Genomic DNA, 22749 nt, shown 5'->3' with positions numbered 1-22749 from the left:
GACATTGTGAGTAAGTCGAGAGTTCCGTCTGGGGATAATGGAAAATCGTGAAGGTATTAAGTAAGATACGAAGAAGACAAAGACGATAGCTCGTCGATAGGGGGCTGGGTAGTTGATCGATGCAAAACCGGCTAAAAGTCGCGTGTCCCGCGTCTACCGTCTCTAATTAATCATCGCTCAACACGGCCAATACGCTTCAGTCCGAAGCGCGGCGTTACCTTCTTCGGTGCGCAAGCCTGGTAGAAATTAATTGCGATAATAATCTGAGATCGAGGCAGTGATCGACGATGCTGCGTGCGGATATGCTTCGTTCGCGACTCTTTTGTTGTCAAATGGCTCCAGACCTTTTTTCTTTGTTCGGGAAGCGATAGGTCTTAAGATACCAACAAATCGATACGGCATTTGTAGACAATGAATACACAAGGTGAGGTGAGGCTAGACGATTATGTTGTACGATCTATATCGAGGCATCGCGAGTCTGAAGAATAAACTCAATATACATGAAATAAAGTAATGTAACATGAAATATAAGAAAATATATTATATATTCTAGTAGAATATATAATCGAATCGGAATTCTTTCGTGTTAATAGGTATGTCTGATGAAATATCGGGCGCGCTAAATATTTCAAATTCTCGAATGCTTATGCGATCTTGTGATTCTTGAAAAATATGAAATATTTCAATATTCACGTCACGGATTTCGATATGTCTCGTTTTCAAAGACGTAAATTACTCTGTAATTCGGGCACGCACACATATACTCATACAGTATATGCGCGTATGCATACGCATTGAAGTTATAGTTCGTCGTCCCAGTTAAACGACGTGGCAGCTCTCCACGGGACGTGGCTCCGTTCACTTTCACCGTCAACCGAAAGTAAAGCCCGCGCCCCCGCGAAAGGGGTAAACAACGTGCAACACCCCAACGTGCAACAGCAGCAGTAGCAGCAGCAGCAGCGGTGGCAACGTGAATGTGGTAGAGAGCGGGGATGCAACGGCGCTTGAAAGGAGGATAGGAGGTTGGACAAGAGGGCGAAATAGGGAGGACTGGGTGAGAGAGAGGGTAGGTGGTGTCTGCTTTGCCACTTCGGAAACTCTTGTGAAGTAGCAGGGAACTCCTGGGTTCGCATATACCGTAAGCAGGTCAGAAACTTCTTTCGACCCTTCGCCGCGTTCCTTCTCACTATATAGTCTCGTCCTGCCGCACTTCCACCTTCCCCATTTCCCGCATCCCTTTCGCTCCTTCTGCAACTACATCCTTTTCTCTCTCGCGTTCCCTGCATCGCTTTCCCTCGTTTTCTCTGCAGCTCGGCGTTGTCCGAGGTTAGGGATTACGCGTCTCTACGCTTTCCATCTCCCGTCCTTCTTCTTGTTATTTTTCGCTTTTCTCTCTCGCCGCAGTATCCTCCCCTCGGAGCCCGGCCGCACTCTTATCAGAGAGCATCGTGACCCACTAGATTCTTCCAAGGTTTTAAGGACTTAATGAATTTCAAGACTGAGATTCTCGGCACGCTAACCTTGACCTAAAGCGAGCTCCGGAAACAGGACGTAGAAAATTGACGTGTGGCTAAGATAGAAAAAAGATCTCGCATATAAAAAGTTTACATTTTTAATTTATCAACGATATTATTTATCAACGATTTATATTATATATACTTATTATTATAAAATATTTGGAAAGAAACAGTTTATTTAACATAGAACGGTCACATTGGTTATTAGCGATTATCCAAACGTTGATTTATGTGATAGAATTAATATCGGCAAATTAACGGTAATATAAAAAATCCATCCACGTATAGATGTATGATGGGTTACTGGTCGTGCACGCATCCGTCTACATTTCGAAATGTACGATATGCAATTATGGGAAGCTCGGGGGAGAAGACTCGGAGAGCGGCGATTTGCTGATACACGATCCTCGTTACTGAAAGAGCATTGAATATCGCTCCTCGTGGTATCAGTTTGTTGTTAAAACGTGTCTACGCAGGCGGATGAAAGGTTACGCGGCGTCAGGTATTCAAAGTTAATTTAGCGATTATCGGCACTCTCCGAACCACGAATAGGTAACATCGGCCTGAAAGAACTTTCCGTTTTAAAGCTGCAAACTCCCGCAATGTGGATAAAGAGGATATCGCGTTGGGATGGATTTATCGAGCCAAAGTAACAAGAACAAAAAATACACAGATTGTTAATTACGAAGAGTTATTAATTTCTATTATATGATTGATATCAATAGTTTCTAGATTTTTTTCAATTGGGATTTTAAATAATTTCTTAACAATCCAGTATCAATTTGACATTTATTAAAATAATGTCACAAGCGTTAATGATCTTAAATATCTTGAACTATTAACAGACTTTCAACTTTCACAATAATTCTCATAATAACATAGCGATTAAAAAAACATGTTAATACAATTAATTAATTTTAATTGGTTAGAAATTTATTATTCTATTTTTGGCTAAATGGACATTCGGGACTTAACTATTTGACCAGGGAAAATTCTACGCGAATGCGCTCGTGCTAGACTGTAATGGCTATACGCGGACCTTCCCTGACACGTGATTCCCGAGGTTAAGCCGCGTCCGCAAAACGTGCGACCGAGCCTGGCTTGACGTCCCGCCGGGATAAAAAATCCGCGCGTGTGGGCGGCCGACGGTACGGTCGATCCTCCTTGTGTGTGTCCAGCTTAACGAGGGCACTTCAAAGCGAACTGGAGCGATATTAAAATTAGAGATTCGTCATTGCCATCGAAGCCGGCTCTTTTTCTCCTCTCCTTCCCTCCGCCTTTCTCTTTCGCTGTCACCCTTTCCTCTCTCCGTCTTTCTCCACCCTTCATCGAACATAGGAGGGGGGGGACACACTCGGACGACGGTAATATTTCGAGTGAACGCAGGGGTGGATACGGAGTATAAGGGCAAGGGAATGGACACGGCAGAACAGAAAAAGAGACGACAACACCGGGCCGGGAGTAACGGAGAGAAGTTTCGGCGGTGGTGAGCTCAGAGGGGATTCTGTTGCTCGGTCAGAAGGGTGTTACGATAAGGGGTTGCGCTACCTCAGCGCGGAGGCGACCGGCAGATCAATGAAAAGGGTTCGCATCACGAGCGGGAGGATTGATCGCCGATAGGGAAATTTCGTTAGTTTCCACCAGTCATAAAAGGTGATGGTGGTGGTGGGCGCTGTTCCTGCTGCTATACCGCCGCGGAGAGGCCTAACTAACGTGGAACCACCCTTCGAAATTCACCCTTCTGAGAGTGAGACGAGGGTGATCGGCCGGGGCCGTGGAGGTGCGGGTAGAAATAGGAAGAGGTGAATTTCCACCAGGAGGAGGAATGGGTTGCAGAGAACTGCTGCCAGGCTGTGTCGGGGTGGTCTGCGCGTTGGTGTTTGTGTTGATGGAGGAACCGGCGCGAGACATGGAAGCACACATCAGAGTATTAACGAAATTTTAACCAATCAATGAGAAGTTCATTAGCCTGTGCCGTTCGCGTTGCACCCCTCCCCCTTTCCTCCACGACTCGAGAATGGCCTTCCATCTCCGGACTCGGTCGAAACCAACCTATCCGCAACAACACCCCCTCGCGTCTCTTCTCGGGGGCAGCCACAGTCTTGGGGGAGATCGCGCGTCAGTGATAAAATTCAACATTCGACGTGCGAGGTATCCCTTACAGCACCCACTGCCACCCTCCGCGGAGAAACTCGCTCTTTGCCTTTCCTCACCATCTCTATTGCCGTTTCATGCTTTTTCTGTTCGAACTGGATTAGTGTACGGAAACGTCTAATTGTAAACGCGAAAACATTAAGCGATCTCCCACAAAGATATATAATCCTAAAACGACTGATATAGCAATTTCCATTTTTATTAAACACATACGTTTTTATTTTATTCAGACATTTTGTTTAAATAATTGTATTAATATAATCAATTAAATAAAATCAAGAACAGAACTTCTTTCAGTTGAGAAACAGTGTTTATAAATTGAAATAAATTTTTCATGTATGTACGGTATATACCAATGTTTTTGATCTAAATTGGGTAACGTGAGTAATGCGACATATCATTAACGATGCGCATGCAACCGTAACTTTAACACAGTATACAATTAGGTGCGTCCGATTTCTTAAAACAGATACATTAGTCAAAAGCAATAACCAACCGGGAAGGTTTCCGTGTCGGTAGGGTCGTCTCTCGCCCACGCATTTGTTGCAGTGTCATTTGTCTCCAATATCTCTCGGCGCCCCTGGGACAGCCGCGCCTTCGTACGAACCGCCACGGACAATGCATGGAATAAGCCACAATAATAAAAAGAGTCAGTGCGCGGTGTCGCGGTGTCGCGAAGGAAGGGTGATGCCGGCGGTAATAATATTGTCGCGATGATTGATACCGGCCGGTCTAAAGTTTTGTCGATATCCCGACGTACGCGGCTATCTTGCGAGACGGCTTATTTAATGACCAGATCCATCCATCCGACAGTTGATCCTTAGACTTTATCGGATACAAAAATTGAAGTATAGAAAAATCGCTTGTAATAGAAAAATATTGAATATTTCGATGAGTGTGAGAAAATGAAATTCCTATAACGATTGATACGTAATAAGCATTTATCGACGATTGAAGTTCTTATAACTACGTATTTGCATACGGCATTATGGATTGTCGCAAAATACAAATATGTCAACCGTATGATGAATTTTGAGCGATTCCTATTTCCGCGAACGCTTATAATAAACAGGAGGCGATAGTATTGACCATAATAATACGCGTCAGTGATCTAGAATTGTCCTCGGAGGATTTCGAGATCTTAAACTTTTTTTCTAAAACTTGATAGATTAGAGCAGCGAAAGCAAGCAAAATTATCGGATGATCATTAATACTATTAAATGATTAAACGATTTATATTGCGACGGTCTCTCGTATTTCATGACACCGCAGGCATCTCGTTCGAATCTGATTGACGATGTAGTCGTACGTCGTATGTCACCGGGATTCAAATGTCCAACCCCCGGAACGAACGTTAAAAACGCCTAGATGCCCGCGCAAGGATCGGTTCCCACGTACGCGATTTTTTTCTTCCGCCGTCATTTGTCTCTAATATCTCCCGACGCCCCCGGGACAGCCGCGCCTCCGTGCGAGCCGCCGTAGACAATATATCGAATAAGCCACAATGACAAAAAGAGAGCCGGTACGCGGCGACCGACGCCGTGAAGGAAGGGTGGCGTGGCGGCGATTGTATTGGCCACGACGGTGGCGGTGTCGGCGGTGTTGCCGAGTGGAAAACGGCGGGGGCGGGGGTGTGCACAGTGGAAATGAGAAAGACGAAGAGGGTGGGCGACCGTGAGAGACGGTGGCGGAAAAGAGAGAGCGAAATACAGAAAGGAATGAGAGAGAGAAATAGAGAGAGAAAGCGCGTGAAAGAGAAGGCGAGAGACCACGTACGAAAGGATGGTATAGCGGCGAAGGAACGATAGAGCGCGGGGGAGGAGAGGGAGGAGGGGGAGGAAGGAACGATAGGCGGAAAGAGTGGTCGACCGCATAAGGGAGGAAGAGTTCGGAACGAGAGAGGAGAGACGCACCATATAAAACCGAGGCGCGCGGAGAAAAAGAGATTTGCATTGCCGGGCCTCGCGATGGGGTAAACTGGGGGCAGGGGAGAGATGGGACGGTTCTCGCAATATATCGGAGGAAGGGGATTTCTGTTGGAGAAGACCGAAGGGGTTGAGTAACGACACGTATCATACGTGGAACCATACACCGGCGGACACGTACGTTCGATATCGCGCGGTGTTTTTACGTCCAAGTTTCTCCCTTCGCTTCCACCAATTAGACCGCGCGAAGGAGCATCTTCCCCTCTGCCCATGCTAGCTGAGCACCTTCGAGCTGACGCGGCCGAATAAATCATTATTTCCAATTGCGATCTCGCGCTTGGTATATCGCGTGCAGATCCGTTCTCTAGCTATTAATCGCGTCGCTTTTCTTCATCCACGATATCGCAAATCCGCGCTAACAAACGGTGGTAATACAGTTTTATAAAATTTTCGTTCCAATCTAGATCGTCATACGTGAATTATAACCCGGCGTAACACGCGTGAAACACGCCGACGTTCCCATCGAGTCATGCCGCAAAATTGTCGAACGAATAATCGCGTCCCCGATCCCTATCTTTTCGCGAAACCGCCGCTGCGCGACGAACCTCGAGTCGCTTCTTCGATCGGAACGTGGGTTTCGGTATTTCCCGACAGTGCACCGCCTCGCTCCGGAATGGCGAAACTCACAACTTTCTCATTAGCCAGCGCGACAATGCAGTCAGGGTTGGAGATGTGTGTGCGCGCACCCAACACACTCGCGCCCTCCAATATATGTCACTGCCGGATGGATAATAATGTGTGCTTCAGCCCGATCGGCAGTTGTTGCTCACCCTCCGCGATTCGACCTATCGTGCGTGGCATGTGGTGTTAAGCGCTCGTACCTTCGTTTACACGTATACGCGTATGCAAACGCACACACGCGAGATCGCGCCCATCCACCTTCTCCCGCCGAGGAGGAAGAGCTACCGCATAAATGTCAGAGACCAGCGGCTGAGCATTTCCTATCGAGCATTTCTGTCAATAAGCGCTGCCGCGTACAATGACGGCGATTCGAAAGCTGCTGATTATGAAATAAATGCCCGACTCGCGACCCTCTCGCAACATTCGCGCGCGTTTATGATCACTCTGTCTTTCCCGGGAGGGAAATGATTGTTTGCAACCTGCGAGCTTCCTCCGTTCGCGCCTAGACGCCGAGTAAGCCGGCGACGTTGACACGTTCGATACCCGTCGATAGACCGCAGTGATTTCAGACGGAATACGTCAGCCATACAGAAGTTTTCATTTAACTTTACACTTAATATGATATCGTTGGAATAATACTTGTTAAAAAAAAAGTTGGTTTTGTTAAAAAATTGAACCATATTTCTGAATCACGATTCTATTATTTTTTCATAAATTTTTTATAAAAATATTAGTTGTGATACTATACTTTTCTTATAAAATTGTAAGTACTTTGGAAAAGTGGTTTACGCAAATAATTGCATGCCCATTTCTTGGAATCTCGAATCGTTTCTTTCGGCGAGTAAACGAGCAAGCAGAGAAGGGTGCGATTATTGCAAATTTTACTGGACATTGATACGAATACGCTCGGACGTCTTCCTCTTCAGTGCCCCTCTTCTTGCCATCCGTAGCCCGGCAATCCGTGCCCGTTTCTCTCGTTTCAATATTTCTCTCCGGCGAATGCCCCGACTAATATATGGCTTCTGTCGAGCCACCGCGAGTCGAGTGTGGGTGGGCGTACGTATTCATAAACGCGTAGTCCTCGTAATGCAAATCAGAGAAAGAGTCGGGGAGAGAAAGAGGAATAGGGCGAAGGAGAGATGAGAAGGGAGAGGAGTACAAGGGAAAAGGAAAGAGAGAGAGAGAGAGAGAGAGAGAGAGAGAGAGAGAGAAATGACGAACGCGGTTAATATTAATTCTTCGTGGCCGCTGTCCGGTCGATTGCGGATCGTAGCAGCGCAGGTGCCGAAGATGGCTAAATCCTTTGTAAACATCGAGAAATTATTAGGTCAGCTGTGGAAATAATTTATGCCCGTAACGATTTAAACGTTCTGCTCGCCGCGCGAGAACATGCGAGCGTGCTAGATCTATATATTTAATTTTCATTAGTCTTTTATGCTATACTGGCATATATTACGGTATATTAATGAATATCGATACTTTCGATAAGTGAAAATGACATGATTTATTTTATTAATTTTTATTCGCTTCAACGAACATTTATACACGATTAGTGGAGCTTTATAAATAATGAATGGTAATAATTTTCAATATCTTTTCAATAGTATTGGATATAAACGCGAAACGGACTTTGTGCATCACCGATCCTCGGTAGAAGTCTCGATTATTGTAGTCGGATAAAAAAAAAGAAAAAAAAGTTCGGTGCAGCCGCGCTTTAAGCAAGACTGTTTACATACATTTCTAATAATGCAAGTTTTTAAAACAATACTGTAGCTCAGGGGTGACTATACCAAGCGCGAGATGTCGTTCCATTATAAAGGCAATATCGCATGGTCGAGTCTCTACCTGGTATTACTAGCTTTCATAATCTGATGTATATTACGCATAACCGCGTGTATCAGGGGTACGAGAGTGAGAGACGAGGGAAGGTGTGGGAGTGGTGAGGGTGGCAACCAGGAGGATCGCGTACTACCGTATGTATAGGACCGGTTTCGGCAAAGAGTGCCCTCGCCGGTGCTCGCTCGTAATAAGCATAAATCCTCGGAGGCTTATCTAGCGGCGCCCAGAAGAACGCTAAAATAAAATATCATACATTTTGCCTTCTACCCTTCGTACCGAGGTACGTTACGACCGGCGACACCCCTCTTATCCGCCTCCCTTTGCTACCCCAGCAGTCGCTTTCTCATCCCTCTGCAACTCTCCACGTCGCCGTGCATAGCTTTTGTAAGGTAAACATTGCCCTCGGCTGCATAGCGGACAAGCTACTTCGAGAAATCTTGATTCTTGCGGGCGATTTCAAGAGTTATTGTTGCCCCAATTTACGAGTAATTGCGCGCTTAAAAATGCGCGCTTAAAAAATTTTCAAACTATATCTACTGCTAAAGACTGCTACGAGAGACCGCTAAAAATTTAATAAATATTATTTTTATTACTTAATCGTTTGCTATACTTTTTTCAATTTGAGATGAAAGCTCAAGACAGTATTAGATATTTTAACATTTTCCTATTCGATATTTCACTTAGCGTTCTTATTAAGATGTCTTCGTGCGAATAATGACGAATCGCAGTTGACCACATCTCGCTACTTTTTTCCACCTACGGCAAAAAATTCAGACACGTCGCGATAGGGATGGCGAGCGCCCTTTCTGTCGGATTTTTGCGAGGGTTTGCGCGTCGATGCAACGCGAGATGTTGGCCAAAGGCACGTAGTCAGTGTAATGAGGCGAGATACATTCGGCCTCAACTCTCTCTCCCGCGCCCTCTTCCTTCTGCCGCTGCTGCTTTTCTCTTTCTCTCTCTCCTTCTCCTTTCTCATTCTCCAGTTCCCGTGAGGTAGTATCGTACCAACGGAGGATGGCTGGCGGAGAAGCTCGGTCAGAAACGCGAAGGGGTTCGAGGGAGGACGCTCGAGAGAGGGAAAGGGTTGAGCTCGAAGCCCGATCAGTCATTAGACAAGTGGGTATTCACATATATCGAGTTGTAAAATCGATAGGGGTGTCCGTTAGCCGTGTATCCTGTAAGGAGGATGTGGTGGGGATGAGATGCGAGCTGATAGAATGAGAGAGACGTGGGCGAAGACGGAGAGAGAACGAATGACCGACCCAGCTATCTCGACGTCGGCCTGACGGAGACAGAAAACGGAAAGCCCCTTTCTCTCCATCTATACTTCCCCTTCGACCCCTTTTGTTGCTTCGCCACCCTCCTGCAGCCCCTAGCCGCCCATCCTCCTTCTACTCCGTCTCCTCCACCTCCTGCCACCGCACGTATCCAGTCCTTGCATATTAATCCTGCCCATAATTCCCACTTCCCAGTTTGGGCAACCCTTCGCTTCGGTTGCTTCAGCTACCCACGTCGGCAGAGTGAAAGGGAAGGAGAATAAGCAGGAGAATGAAAATCGGCGAGATAGAGCGAGAAAGAGGAAGGCAAGCCGCCTCCTATCGATTGGGCTTTCTTTCCGACCTCGGCTTTTAATTGGCATTCTCCTGTGGCGAGAAGAGGAGCGAACCTCCATGGGAGAAAGCTCCACGGCCCAAAGGGGTGCTTTGCCACTAAAGGGGTTGATACCGGCGATCTTTCCTCCCGAGATGCAAAAATGGAATCTTCCTATCGTGACGCGCTGATATCGATCCCCAGGATACGAGATTTTACAATAGCATGATCTACCGAGATTCAAATTCTCGCGATGGATCGAGCGATATAACAAAGCGCTCGTTCGCACGCATGAAAGATTCATCGAATTTTATGAATCGTTGCTTCTTAGTAAGATGTGCTAACCAGAGCTTCTCTGCAAATGTGTATAGATTTAACTTTTTTGCTTTACTGTTGCCGTCCTGAAATATAAAACGTTGAGTATATTTGTCTTTCATATTACAAAAGAAATTTGCGATTGTATTGAACTCAGTTAATCGCCATAAGAAAAGAAAAAAAATTTACATGTGTAAGAATCTCGATTTTCAGTCACCAAATTAGATGTGGCCATATTATTTTCTGTTTGTTTACTAAGGTATTTTTAGATCAAATTATATAATCTTCTGTCTAATCTTAGAAGTAATTTCTGACGAATTCGCCCTAACTAGCAAAAAATCGACCACAAATCAGGAACAAGTTGAATAAACAAATGAGTTGTTAAAGTCTAATTTTTACGACGATTAACTCAATCAGCGATACATCAAGGTAATGGGTATAGATCAAAGGGATATCAAAGTATCCGAACGTAAACGACAATTTATATTTGCGTTCCCGTCGTCCACGTGGAAACGATAATGCGACGACGTGGTCGTCGGGAAAGGGGAACCGTGAAACCACTGAAAGCGAGAACGTGAGTTTCGACGGCCATGACGATCTCGTACCGACGCATCATTGGCGGACAGACTACGAAATTAATACGAAGCAAACGGCCATCTTGTCCCTGTACCGAATTTACGTACGTATACGAAAAGGGGTTCTAATGTGCCGCGGCGTGTGGATATCGGAGAGCCGCGTTACTCGAGTCACCGCGTCCGTGCATACATTCGCGTACGTGTACGTTACGCGCCCACATACACATGTGCGTGTACACATGTAAGGATGAGAAAGGCCGTGGACGTATGCGTGAAGATTGATTATACCGCAGGAGAAAATGTGATCAATAGCTCAACAAACAAAGGCCTCCGACGCCTATATAATGCAAATAGCAAAAATCGCGTAGGATTAAGGGAGTTGCGAAGGGAAGAGGACGTGTGGGATCGCGGAAAGGGGAGTGAGAGACGATAGGGTGGCGCGACGGTCAAGAAACAATACGGACGCGTGCGGCTACTTCAAGTTTGCTTGACACCACCGCGTACAGGCAGCCCTTGCGCTGTGCGCATACCCTCCGCGTACCCTTCGACTTCGCACCCTTCGGGTTCTTCCCTACGAGCCAGCTCGGAGCCCACCGTCCTCGCTTTAATTTGCATACGACCGATCATGTCTTCCGACTCGCCTTCACATCCTCGTCGCCATACCTCACGACCATCGATCAAGCCCCGATTGTTTTTGCTTCAACTCACCCCCACTTCGCCACCCAGATTGGACGCCTTCGTGCTGGGGGCTGCTCGTTGGTCACTACCCCCTACACGTACGTCTCTTATGCGCGCACACTGACTTTGTGTGGCTCTGCAGCAGTCGAGAATCTCGCTAACGAGCGGTTCTCCTTCTACCGATGACATTGTTCCAACGTAGAAAACCTGCCAACATCCGCTACCCTCTACTGCCGTCCCTAGCGATAATTCTTCACTCTTACTTTTCTTTCATGATCTCTACCCTTCTTCACATTTTTTCCGCAAAATAAACTAATGATTGTTAAATTAACTTTTTTTAAAACATTTTTATTTTTAAAACGTGCTACATGCAATTAATTTTTTAATTTTTTATCCATAGAGTATTGTTTTTAATAATGTGCAACATTAATGTTATCATTTTTATAATTCAAGTTAATTATTCCATTAATTTGTTATACATATAAAAGATGTAATTATAATACTAATTTATGTAATAATAAAACTAATTTTAATCAAATTTAGTAACAAGATGCAGAATTTCTTTCTCTTTCCCTCTTGATAGAAATAAATTATTTGCGAGATAGATTGGAAGTGAAATTCAGTACAAGGTTGAAATTCAATATAACGAACGATATGTAACTGCAACAATCGAGAATCGACGGTTTTTGTGAACTTCCCGGAAACGTTAAATTTAACCGAAACCCATTGATCCATCGCGCGGTCATCTCTAAATAGTACGATTATTAATACTATTGATATTCGAGCGAATGAATTAAAGAGACAGTGATCTTTCTTATCGTTACTATCATATACATGTCAGATTGCATTTCAGCTTATGAAAAGTCGATATGTGATATTACGAAAAAAAAAATAATCCAGTACTAAATTTTACTTGCGAAGGCATCATAAAATTAATATATATGTGTATCTACATTCCAACTAAATTAAGATTTATTAAATGATCTTTGTTTGTCTAAGATTTATATAAAACTAGATTAATATCGTTTATATAAATAAAATCAACTGTTACATATGTTAATGTATTAGGAATATTATGGAAATATATTATGATTTATGTATATTGTTGCAATGCATAAAATGTTTTGAACATCGCGACTGGACACTTTAAAATTTAAATTAAAAATTTCACACGTATGTGTTCAATAATATGGATAGCATTATGTCATAATCATTTCTCTTTCGTATAAAACATGTGTCAGAAGAAAGTTTAAAGTAGGTTCTGCATTCCGTTGGTTCTGCTTTACTCGCTCTATAGTTTGCTAATTGAAGAAACATATGGTCACATTTTGCACTGTGTACGTTGATTTCATCGTTTTATTCGCATCGTTAAACAGTAGTCACGAAAGAGACGGAGAGCAGAGTCGATAGACCGCTCTCCCACAACGCCAAACGCAAGGGGTGAGTGTCCGTCACGTGAAAAAAAAAAAATACACGCATCGCCGCGCCGGGTCGCCGCCGTATTTATCGTAAGTTCGTCGATCGACGTGGTGTTAATTCCACCTGTCCTTCGTTTCAGGTTTCCCTCATGGCGATAACCTACCTCATCGCCACTAATGGCGGACATTATTGCGAGCGATCGCGGCAACTTCGGAAACTTATCCCTACATAAGCCACCTCCGCCAGCAGCAACCACCCCTTTCTACCTGATGGTATATCGAACGTCAATGCGTACTTATCTACACCCGCGTCGGTTCTTACCTGTGTACCGCTATGTGTGTATATATGTGTATGTGTTCGTGTGTATGAGTGCGTGTGTGTGTATGACATCGCCACAATACGCACTCATATTTGTTCGCTACATACATATACACACATACATATTTATACAAGTATAGAAACGAAGCTTCTGGACGTAAGCGCGTATCGATTATGGGTGAAACGGAGGACAATCGACAGGTAGCCGCCCCCGATAAATAAACTAACGAGTAAAAACGTGCAAGTTTACCGCGTGCGTCAAGGCTGTTCGATTTTACGCTACCGCGATGAGTCATGGCGTTACAAGGCGCCAGAGGAATGTGGTTAATTTCATTAAATTATAAAGACTCAATCGATACGTACCGGTTATATCCATTATTATCAGTGAATACATCGCGTGACAAATCGAGAAAGGAATTCTCGCGTTTGTAGATTTTAAATAAATTGAACTAGGGGAACGGTCAAAGCCCGCGCAAGATGCAAAACACGCGTATCCAACATCTGTGGTGTAGAGGTGCGAATTTTGCAAAATTGAACTCGTTGCTTCTCGATTAACCCGCGGAGCACGGAAAGAGAGACGATGCCTCGGTGAGAAAAAACAATTGATACGATCTCATTCACGTAGCTCGTTGCATCGCGAACGCGCCAACGTACTCGGCTTTAAAATCGTCCCGTCCTACCCCTCTTTGATCGGTTTTCTCTCTTCCTCTTCCTGCGCCTGCAGCCTGCCCTTCCCACCATTCCGTATCCTCGCGCACACGCATTCATGTGAACCCTCGCGGAACACGTGGATAGGTTTCGAGTGCTCGCAATTCATCGCGATTGATTGCGGCACAGTGGCAACACAACGATTGCCGTACGCTCTATTCGTCGCAATAATTTTTTGCCGGCGTTGCTGCCACTCGATTCTTTCAACATCCCGGATTCGTCCTCGTTATAGAAATGGAAAAACAAGACGGCGCGGTCGCACTGTAATTATTATGTGCGGATCGATGACGCATTAATGAGGGACGGATGTACTTCGTATACGTCGCTACGGGCGACACCATGAGTATAAATGTCATTGATTCTTTTATCTTCTAGGTTATACTTAATTCTTTACGCTAATTAGTATTTGTTAGCATTTTTAGTTCTTACGATATCAGGAATTATCTTTGAGAGAATCGTTTATTAAATATTTTCTTCAAAATTATCACGCACTAATTTTATTAATTTTAAGTTATAGGAAATTAAATACAAACATAGAATCGCTAAGTAAAACCATTTTTTGCAAAATCATATAGCTTTTGCTAACAACAAGATAGCTGCGAAATCATATTTATTATCATATCCAATTGAACTTCAAGAACTTCAAGTGTCGAAGCGACGAGATAGTCGGTGACATATGTCATAAATTATTACCGATACGATAATAGGACAATTCAACGATTCGATCGATTCGATTGAAACTTTATACGTAATTTAATCCACGGTAATTACATTCAGACTCGCCAAGATTTAAAGTTATCCTCGCTTAAGCGTTCGCTATTGATTTCCGTATATATTCCCGATAAAATTAATAAAGAGCTTCTGGTAAGCTCCTTACTAGGTTCGGTCCCAGATAAACGATGCTCGAGGCGAATCGCGAAGGAGGGAGAGGAACTCATAAATGTGATTCTATATTTGTGTCGATGATAATGTAGTTACGTTCCATCTTCATTTAATCGCTTCGAGTCGATTTCCTGATGAGCGATGCGAAAGTACTCGGCGTTATTTCCGGAAGTAGCAATTTCTGTGATTTATAGCGTGCGATGTCTTCCTTAATGCGGGGAATTTTATCGTCGGTATCGTTCAATAAATATTACGAGCGCAAGACACTGCGCGCGCGTTGGGGGATATTAACATTTAAGATTTTCCAATTGATTTATATGCGTTACTTTATCGATCTGCAATTTACACGAATATGATTTTTATCAGACATTTAATGAGGTCGATGTTGCTATTTCTAGATCAACCAGTTGGTTGAGGAGGTGTCCAGGCTACAGCAGAGCCTGCAACGCCTTCAGGAGACAAGTGCGCAAGCAACGGCGCGGCTCGAAGAGGAACTTGAAGTGCGCAGGCAGCACATTAACAGACTGGAGAGCAAATTGGAACGGCAGAGGGACTATGATGACCTGAAGCGCGAAATCAGTGTATTGAGATCAGTCGACCTCTCGCAAATACCAACTGGCGAGCCTGGAAAAAGCTTGGAACATCTTCTTATGGAGCGCTTCAAGGCGCTCCAACAAGCTGAGAACCTGAAACCCTCCAATACACCCGACGCACTCGGTAAGTGGACTAGCGATATATTTCTTTTAAAATCGTTACATATGAAAGATACTTAATTTTAATTGTAAAATATTGAAGTAACTCGAAGAAGAATAAAACGCGAAATTGCAGGTCGGGTTAGCTGATTTCCAGCATTGTAATATAATTTGTATGAAACTTAATTGTTTTGAAAAAAATGGAACATTCAAAAATATTGTCTCTAAATATGGATCATAGCGTTAATTAATCGGAAGCATACATGTAATAAATAAATAAATAAATCATGTAATATTTAAATAGAGAAATATATGATCGTGTAGGGATCTCTATTTTAAAATTAAAAGAAGTAATAGTTAGATAAGATAAAAAAGTAACGAGGTGTCGGTAGGTCGGTCACACCTCGGCTATCTCGCTACTAATTCTTGCGCTACCGCTCTGATCTTCGGTCCCCGACTCTCTCTCTTCGAGGCTCCGTCGACGGGCTTTATCATCGAGTAACAATGAAAAGGACACGAGTCACGCAACGCGGACGCAAGAACGCTTCCATAGAATAAACGAGGGATGACTGAAGGAGCTTATCGGAAAAGAGAACAACAAAAATAACCCTGCTTGCCATTGTGTTCGCACTTTTCTCTGACTCTCTTTCTCTATCTCTCTATCTCTCTCTGTCTATCTCTACCTTTCATACTGTCTTCCCTTTTACTTCTCTTTGTCTCTTTCTCTTCTCCTCTGTCCAGTCTATCTCTGTTTTATCATTCCTATCGTCTCTACTTCTTTCTCATATACATATTTCATTTCTCCAGACTTGGCTGCTTAGGCTGCACTTTTTCGAGCCATTCTCTCGCTAATAATAACGTACATTCGTGGAAGGTACTAACGCAACCGAACACACATTAGCCCTTTATCTTTCTCTCTTATAGGCCTACCTTGTCTTTTACCGAATGTTCCAAATGTTCCTCTCTTGCCCGCGTAAAGGGTCCTCTAAACCGCTCTTCCCTCCCATTTCCATCCGTACACTGGGAAACGCAAACTTCGTGCACGCAAATTTGTGGACGATATTCGCAATATTTGCCCGGGCCGAGCCATTGTTTCGGGGACAGAGTTTATTATGAATCGATCCAAGCTGACAGAGAGAGCGCGCGATGAGAAGGAACGAGAAAGAGACACTCTGTACATGCAGAGAGCCAGAGGGATACTGCAACGTGTCGCCCCTTCTAAATCAAACCGACCGAATCCATCCTTCTACGTCGTCGTCGCTCGTGTTCCTATCTTTCCGATCCCGCTATTACTTCCTTCAACCGTAACGGAGTAAGAGCACCGTCTTTACGTAAAGATTTCAAACATCTCGTACGCCGAGATCCCGTGGTAACATAAAATCTTTTTCGAGGCCGGTCTTGATGATATTTTAAAAGACCAAATAATACTTCCCAGGCAGCCACGTAGAAAGTTTTTGTTCCCAACCCTGCGATATTCCGTACTCTGACATTTGCGACAAACACGTCATAGGACAAAGAACTGCATCTTATTTGACGTGATTTCTCGAATCCGCGCGCGTCATCGCGATCAACGTTCAACGCGAGATGGACGGTATTCTTACGGCCACAATTTCTTTCCGGGCGATCGGCAACGTCTCCACAGTCTTCCTCTCGTTGGCGTCCACGTCGTTCCTCGTTTGTACACTCAAGCGTGGATTATAATTCGACGAAGCGTCGAAAAAGAGAGTCTCGGTCATCCGTCGTCCCGGAAGATGATCAACAGAGCCGAAGTCACCGGTCGATTTCGTACTTCGAAAGAGACAGCGCGGACGGACTGGCGATCAGAACGGGAACAACATCGCGAGCCGAAGTTAGGTTGAGTGTCATGTACGCGTGAGATCGTGCTGACGGGCTCCCTTGTGTTTTTGGTGGTTGCAGGTGGATTATCGTCACCCCTGCAGCGCGCCTCGACCGCCTCGCCCCACGGGGTCGGAGGTGTGCCACCTACGTCCCATGTGTCCTCCCAGCAACCACCGCCACCGCCTCCGACAGCAGCCTCCCTCCCTCCACGTTCCACCCCGACGCCTTCTTCGGCCACTTCGACGACTTCGAGCCTCCTCTTTCCGCCACCCCTCCAGAACGTCGAGACCTTCGGCTCGTTTCTCGGTGAAGAGATCGTCGCCAATTGGAGGCGGACATTGGAAAGGTCTATCATGAGCCAACAGCAGCAACAGCAGCAGCAACAGCAGCAGCAGCCACCGCCACAGCAGCAATCACAGCCATCTCAATTAAGCCAGTTAACTCAACAGCAACAACAATTGCAACAAGCCCAACCGCACATGGGTTTACACCCGCCAACAACGCCAAGTAGTTTAAATCATCTTCCATCACCGGGCACGGATCCATCGTCCACCTCGAATACTCCGGTGAAATCGAATACACCGATCGGTACAACACCCCTGGGCAGTCTAGATGTCACTGAGAAAGCACCAACGCCGGTATCGGGACACGAGACGCCGGCACCTCCGACACCATCCTCCACAACCGCCTTGACATCGCCGCCGAGCTTCCAGCCACCGACGTCGATGGTGGAAACTAGTACTCCTTCGGCTTCCATCAATGGCAGCGGTCTCACGCCCGGCGTACCGAGCGCACCACCCCCGAAGAGTCCGCCCGATCAAGAATCATGTCACAATAATAACAATAGCCATCATCTGGCGAATAACAATATAGGCGGGCTGGGCGTCCTCGATACCCTGAAGAGTCCGTTTCGGTTTGACGATCGAACGTATCCCTTCCGATTCGGCGACGAGTTCGGTGCCGCCGGTATGGCCGGTCGGCTGGGCGAGTCCCTCATTCCAAAGGGCGATCCCATGGAGGCGAGACTGCAGGAGATGTTGCGTCATAATATGGACAAGTACGCCTCGCAGAATCTTGACACTCTTCACATAGCCAGGCGGGTGCGCGAACTGTTGTCGATACACAATATCGGTCAGAGACTATTCGCCAAATACGTTCTTGGGCTAAGTCAAGGCACGGTCAGCGAGTTGCTTAGCAAGCCCAAACCTTGGGACAAGTTAACTGAAAAGGGCCGCGACAGTTATCGGAAGATGCACGGTTGGGCTTGCGACGAGAACGCCGTGCTGCTGCTCAAGTCCCTGATCCCCAAGAAAGGTGAGTACCGATCATCAGTTCCAGCTCTCTCTCTTTCTCTCTCCGTTTCTCACTAATGGTTTTTTTTTTTTATTTCGTTTCGTACAATTTCTCGACGCGTAACGTCTGACACGACGAAGGCTGAAGCGTCTGACGTTTCGATGTCCATAAAGACGGACGAGACATCGTAATTACACATGCCGCTACATTGTAGCGGATACCTGTGGCAATCGTGATTAATTTCACTTCCTTCCACGCCCCATAAGCGTGATAAATCGCGCGTTTACGGTAAAGTTCAGCGTGACCATTCGAAGATGCGCAATCGAATGGTTCGCTATCTTAAGTGTGTAATTACGTTGAATCACATTCCGTCTTCGATCCTTAAGACTTAAACGAGTTGTTCGTCACAATGCACTTCTGCCTTCGTCGTCGACGATGGACTTGTCGATTGACTTGACTCTTGAAAATCTTCCGCCTCGCACTGCCAATAATCCATCTCGCCGAATCACTAACCACGAGCTGTCAGCTAACCTTTCGGCTGCCTAACGCGGGGCCCGATGGTACTTCCGTTCCCTCTAACTGCACCGCGGGAAAGGAACGCTCAAGAGATCGCATCCCTCTTCGTGCACGCGCGAAGTATCATTAGGGAGTTAAGTATGCGTTGGTGACATCGTGAGCTTTTACTATGGTTAGAAGAATGAGACCGATAAATTCTGCAAGTCATCGATAAAAGTCGATTGTAGCAAATGTTCTATGATTTTGCAGAAAGCTGTAATAATTTATAAAATATTATACACGAATAGAATTAGCTAGCTGTAATAGGTTTATTTATGTGTAATTGTGAGATAAAAAGTACTTGGTTACATCGCCATATCGTGTTGTTATTGAAGTCACATTGTACTCAATATCTGATGCAAAAAATGCCGTATCTAGACTTGAACAACTATAGTCTTAATTAAATTACGCAACTCGTTGGCATACCTTGCCCGCTATCGATTGTATGCTGCGTTTGGCAGCCATATTGTTTAGACTAATAGCTCCTGGGAATAGGAAGTCCCGGATGAGCACTGGGTAGGAGTGAGATGTATAAAGGGTGTGTAGAAAGGGAAGAGACGGGAGAAGAAAGGAAGATCCAGTGGAGAACATAGAAATTCTAAACGCGTCAGTCTATACTTATCGCGGAGGGCAATTTACACTTTTCGGTTTGCTGCAGACTTGCTAGATTATTGCGAATAAATGATATTTTATCTTAGCGTCGCTATGAACATTCTCCGATATACTCATAGTAATTAGAAAAATACATTCTATCCTGGGTGATAATAGAGTTATGTTGGGCAAGTATAAGAGTGTAATATCGTAATAAATTTTTTCTTTACGCACTTTATTCACAATATTCTCTCGCGATAGCGACGTGCGTTACAAACTCGCGATACGCGACCGTGCGGTCCCTTCCGCTTTTTTGTAAATATTAATATCAATCGCGCAGGATGTTGACTCAATGCCATCATTTTCCCTTCACGTCCGGTGACGAAATAAAACGTGTATAAAATTCAGCCGGAGCACGACATGCGTCCCGCATCAATGGATTGTCGGTTTCCGTCGGATCTCTGGTAACAACAATCACGGGACATTACAGCGGATAGGACGGAGTGCACGCGAGAGAAGGAGGGACGGAACGGCAACTGGAATGAAGGGTTAGGGCGACGGTAGGGTGGCGGGAGGAAAACCCGTGACAAAAACTTAGGGGATCGTAACATTTCTCGATGCGTCAGCCGTAAAATTACAGGGACGTGTGCGTGTATTATCCCGTGGCGTGAGCACGGCAGTAAATCAGAATTGCAAGAACCACCGCTAATACGATCGTCGAAATTGGTCAAGTAAGCCGTCGAAGGGAAGAGATCGTAACAAGAAACGTCGGTGGTAATTGTTAATCGTATTTTAAATGCAATTTCTTTTTCACATCGTACCACTTCAGGATTTTATTTCAGTTCTAAATTAAGCCGCATTTATATATATAGCCCGTTAGTGTATTAAAACAACTAAGGCATATCATGTTACTGCAATATATAAAATAATTTATAGATGCTATATGAATCAAGTTCCTTTAGATTTAAAAATAGTTATGGTCAGTTGAATATTTAAAATCTGTATTAAAAATGTAGCACACCATCAGCAATACGTTTCTTTAGTCGTCAAATTAATCATTCACCGCGGCCGTTTGTTCGTATGAATCATGGTCATAAGCTCTTTGTGATCGTAACGAGAATCCGCCGCGGTTCAATAGCATAAATATACTTGGAGTAATATCCGAAACTTCTATAATCAGGCGTGATTTATGGGCAAAAATCAGTGGCTTTATAAAGCCTGAAAGGCGCCGCCTAGCTTTGGTGGAGGTGTCGGTTAAGATAAGTTTACGTCGGGCTAAATACCTGATCTAACGACTCATCACGGGCTACATAGACAAGCACAGGCGGCGGAACACCAACCTGTCGCTGAAAGCTTTATTGTGATTTGTGAATCGACTTTGCGGTCACCTTATTTATCATTCGTACGTTTGAAAACCATTACCATTATATGTATAATATGCTATTGATTTCGAGTCGAAATAATTTTGTATTAGTTCACGATTTTCGTTGGAAACATCACACACACACACACATTCACACACGCAAAGTCTATCCTTCGATATCACGTAAATCGTGCACATATCGCGTATCAAATAAAAAGCTCTATAGTCTCTATAGTCTGCTTCACGCGATATTCGTTAATCTTTACCCTCATACTTATTTATGAATGCTGCAATTTTAACGAAAATTTACTCGCATCGAGGCTACTATAGCGCTGACAATGAATTTATTCGCGTGTAGTTCAGGGTGAGATGATTTAATCTAGTTAATGTTGCCTCGAGTCCTCGGGATTTCGATGGCCTAAATCACGACTAACATAAACACAGATATCTTTTAGTCAGTTGCTTAAGGTAAGCCACAAAAATCGCGCGTTCGTGGAAACTACTAATCCCACGACAAACGTATCTGGATCTTGGCCCACTATTCAGCACGGCACGTCTGAGCAATATATTATTGCTCGCGCGGAGCGCTACAACACAATTGATCTAAACGCGCAACCAAGAACAACGCATAGCGAGATTACCGTAATAAACATAGTTGGTCTAGCTCCAAGTCAGTTTATTGCAAGATTTTGTTTCCTGCAGTGGTGTGTGCGCACGTTGCGCACGCGCGATCTCACCGGAGACTTTTCGCGGCGTGACGACTGTTATAGGCGAAAATCATGGTTGCGATGATTTGTAATCGCAGTAAAAAACGTTATGAGCCATCTTTACAGTCGTATAACTATGATTTCCATGAGCGACAAGATGTCCGTGCTTTTATAACTGATGTAATTATCGCACTTTATGGAGAAGCAGATTTTTCGTTGTTTCCAATTTATAATTAGCGATGTTTAAAAAGAAGCTTGACTAACTTAAAATATACATAGAGAATAATACCAAATCCAGAAAAGCGTTCACCCAACGATCGCGATTATAAAAGTATTTTATCTACGTACGTTGACCCGATCCAAAAGAGAGATAACATTATCGAAGTGCGACAGCGATTTCAAAACTCATGTAATATTTACGCGTGGCAATATCAGAACTACATATATACTCACATATACACTAAATAAAAATTACGCGACTCACAGAGGTCATCTGACTCTCTGCTGTTCGTTAGATCTTTATATTATAATCTTTATAGGAAAATTACTTATATTATTTACGAAGATACATGAAGCTTTTTCAGGCAATTTTTTTAATCATATAATTATAAATTATATTTTTATATGTATCTAAACATGTACATACAGACTGAATTAGTCGAATTGATACTTACTAGTGAAAAAGTCGTTTTTCATGATCATAAGTCTGTGTATTATATATGAATTACATACGTACTTGAAATTATAGTATCGCAGGATTTTCTTTTATGATTTTTCTTATTTTTTATAAGTCAGGTACCAGAGACATTCGAGTGTTTATACTAAATAAAAATAAATATAAAAATTAATTTGTTTTGAATCACTGGCGATCTCCGAGTTCGGAACTGATACGATTTAAAGTCGGAACGGTTCTTTGGCCACAAACGCGCGCGCCCGATTATTCTTTAACTGTTCGGAGAAGGAACCGACGTGATGATGTCTCGCGGACATCGTATATCTCACCGTTAGTTAAACAAACTGTTGTACGCAACAGCATGCTTCCACCCACAAAAGTAACGAGGAAAATACTTCTTGTATACAGGTGCGCGCACAGGTGCACGCGAACGGC

At 44.3% G+C, this 22749-nt stretch overlaps 1 protein-coding gene across 6 annotated transcripts in view; it reads left to right on the top strand.

Moving 5' to 3' along the window:
* Positions 1 to 22749, top strand: part of LOC112453856 (homeobox protein cut) — a 128739-nt gene that overhangs the window by 94033 nt on the left and 11957 nt on the right. For all 6 annotated transcript variants that reach the window (XM_025014843.1, XM_025014840.1, XM_025014842.1 and 3 more), the window contains exons 3-4: positions 15000 to 15318; positions 17211 to 18446. In XM_025014843.1, the coding sequence (XP_024870611.1) occupies positions 15000 to 15318; positions 17211 to 18446 (1555 nt within the window). The remainder of the gene's footprint in view (positions 1 to 14999; positions 15319 to 17210; positions 18447 to 22749) is intronic.

The sequence above is a fragment of the Temnothorax curvispinosus genome, unplaced genomic scaffold (genome assembly GCF_003070985.1).
Source record: "Temnothorax curvispinosus isolate PA1 unplaced genomic scaffold, ASM307098v1 QBEX01004747.1, whole genome shotgun sequence".
Classification (NCBI taxonomy): domain Eukaryota; kingdom Metazoa; phylum Arthropoda; class Insecta; order Hymenoptera; family Formicidae; genus Temnothorax; species Temnothorax curvispinosus.
The sequence above is the reverse complement of the archived record's forward strand: the minus strand, read 5'-3'. Positions and strand labels throughout refer to the sequence as shown.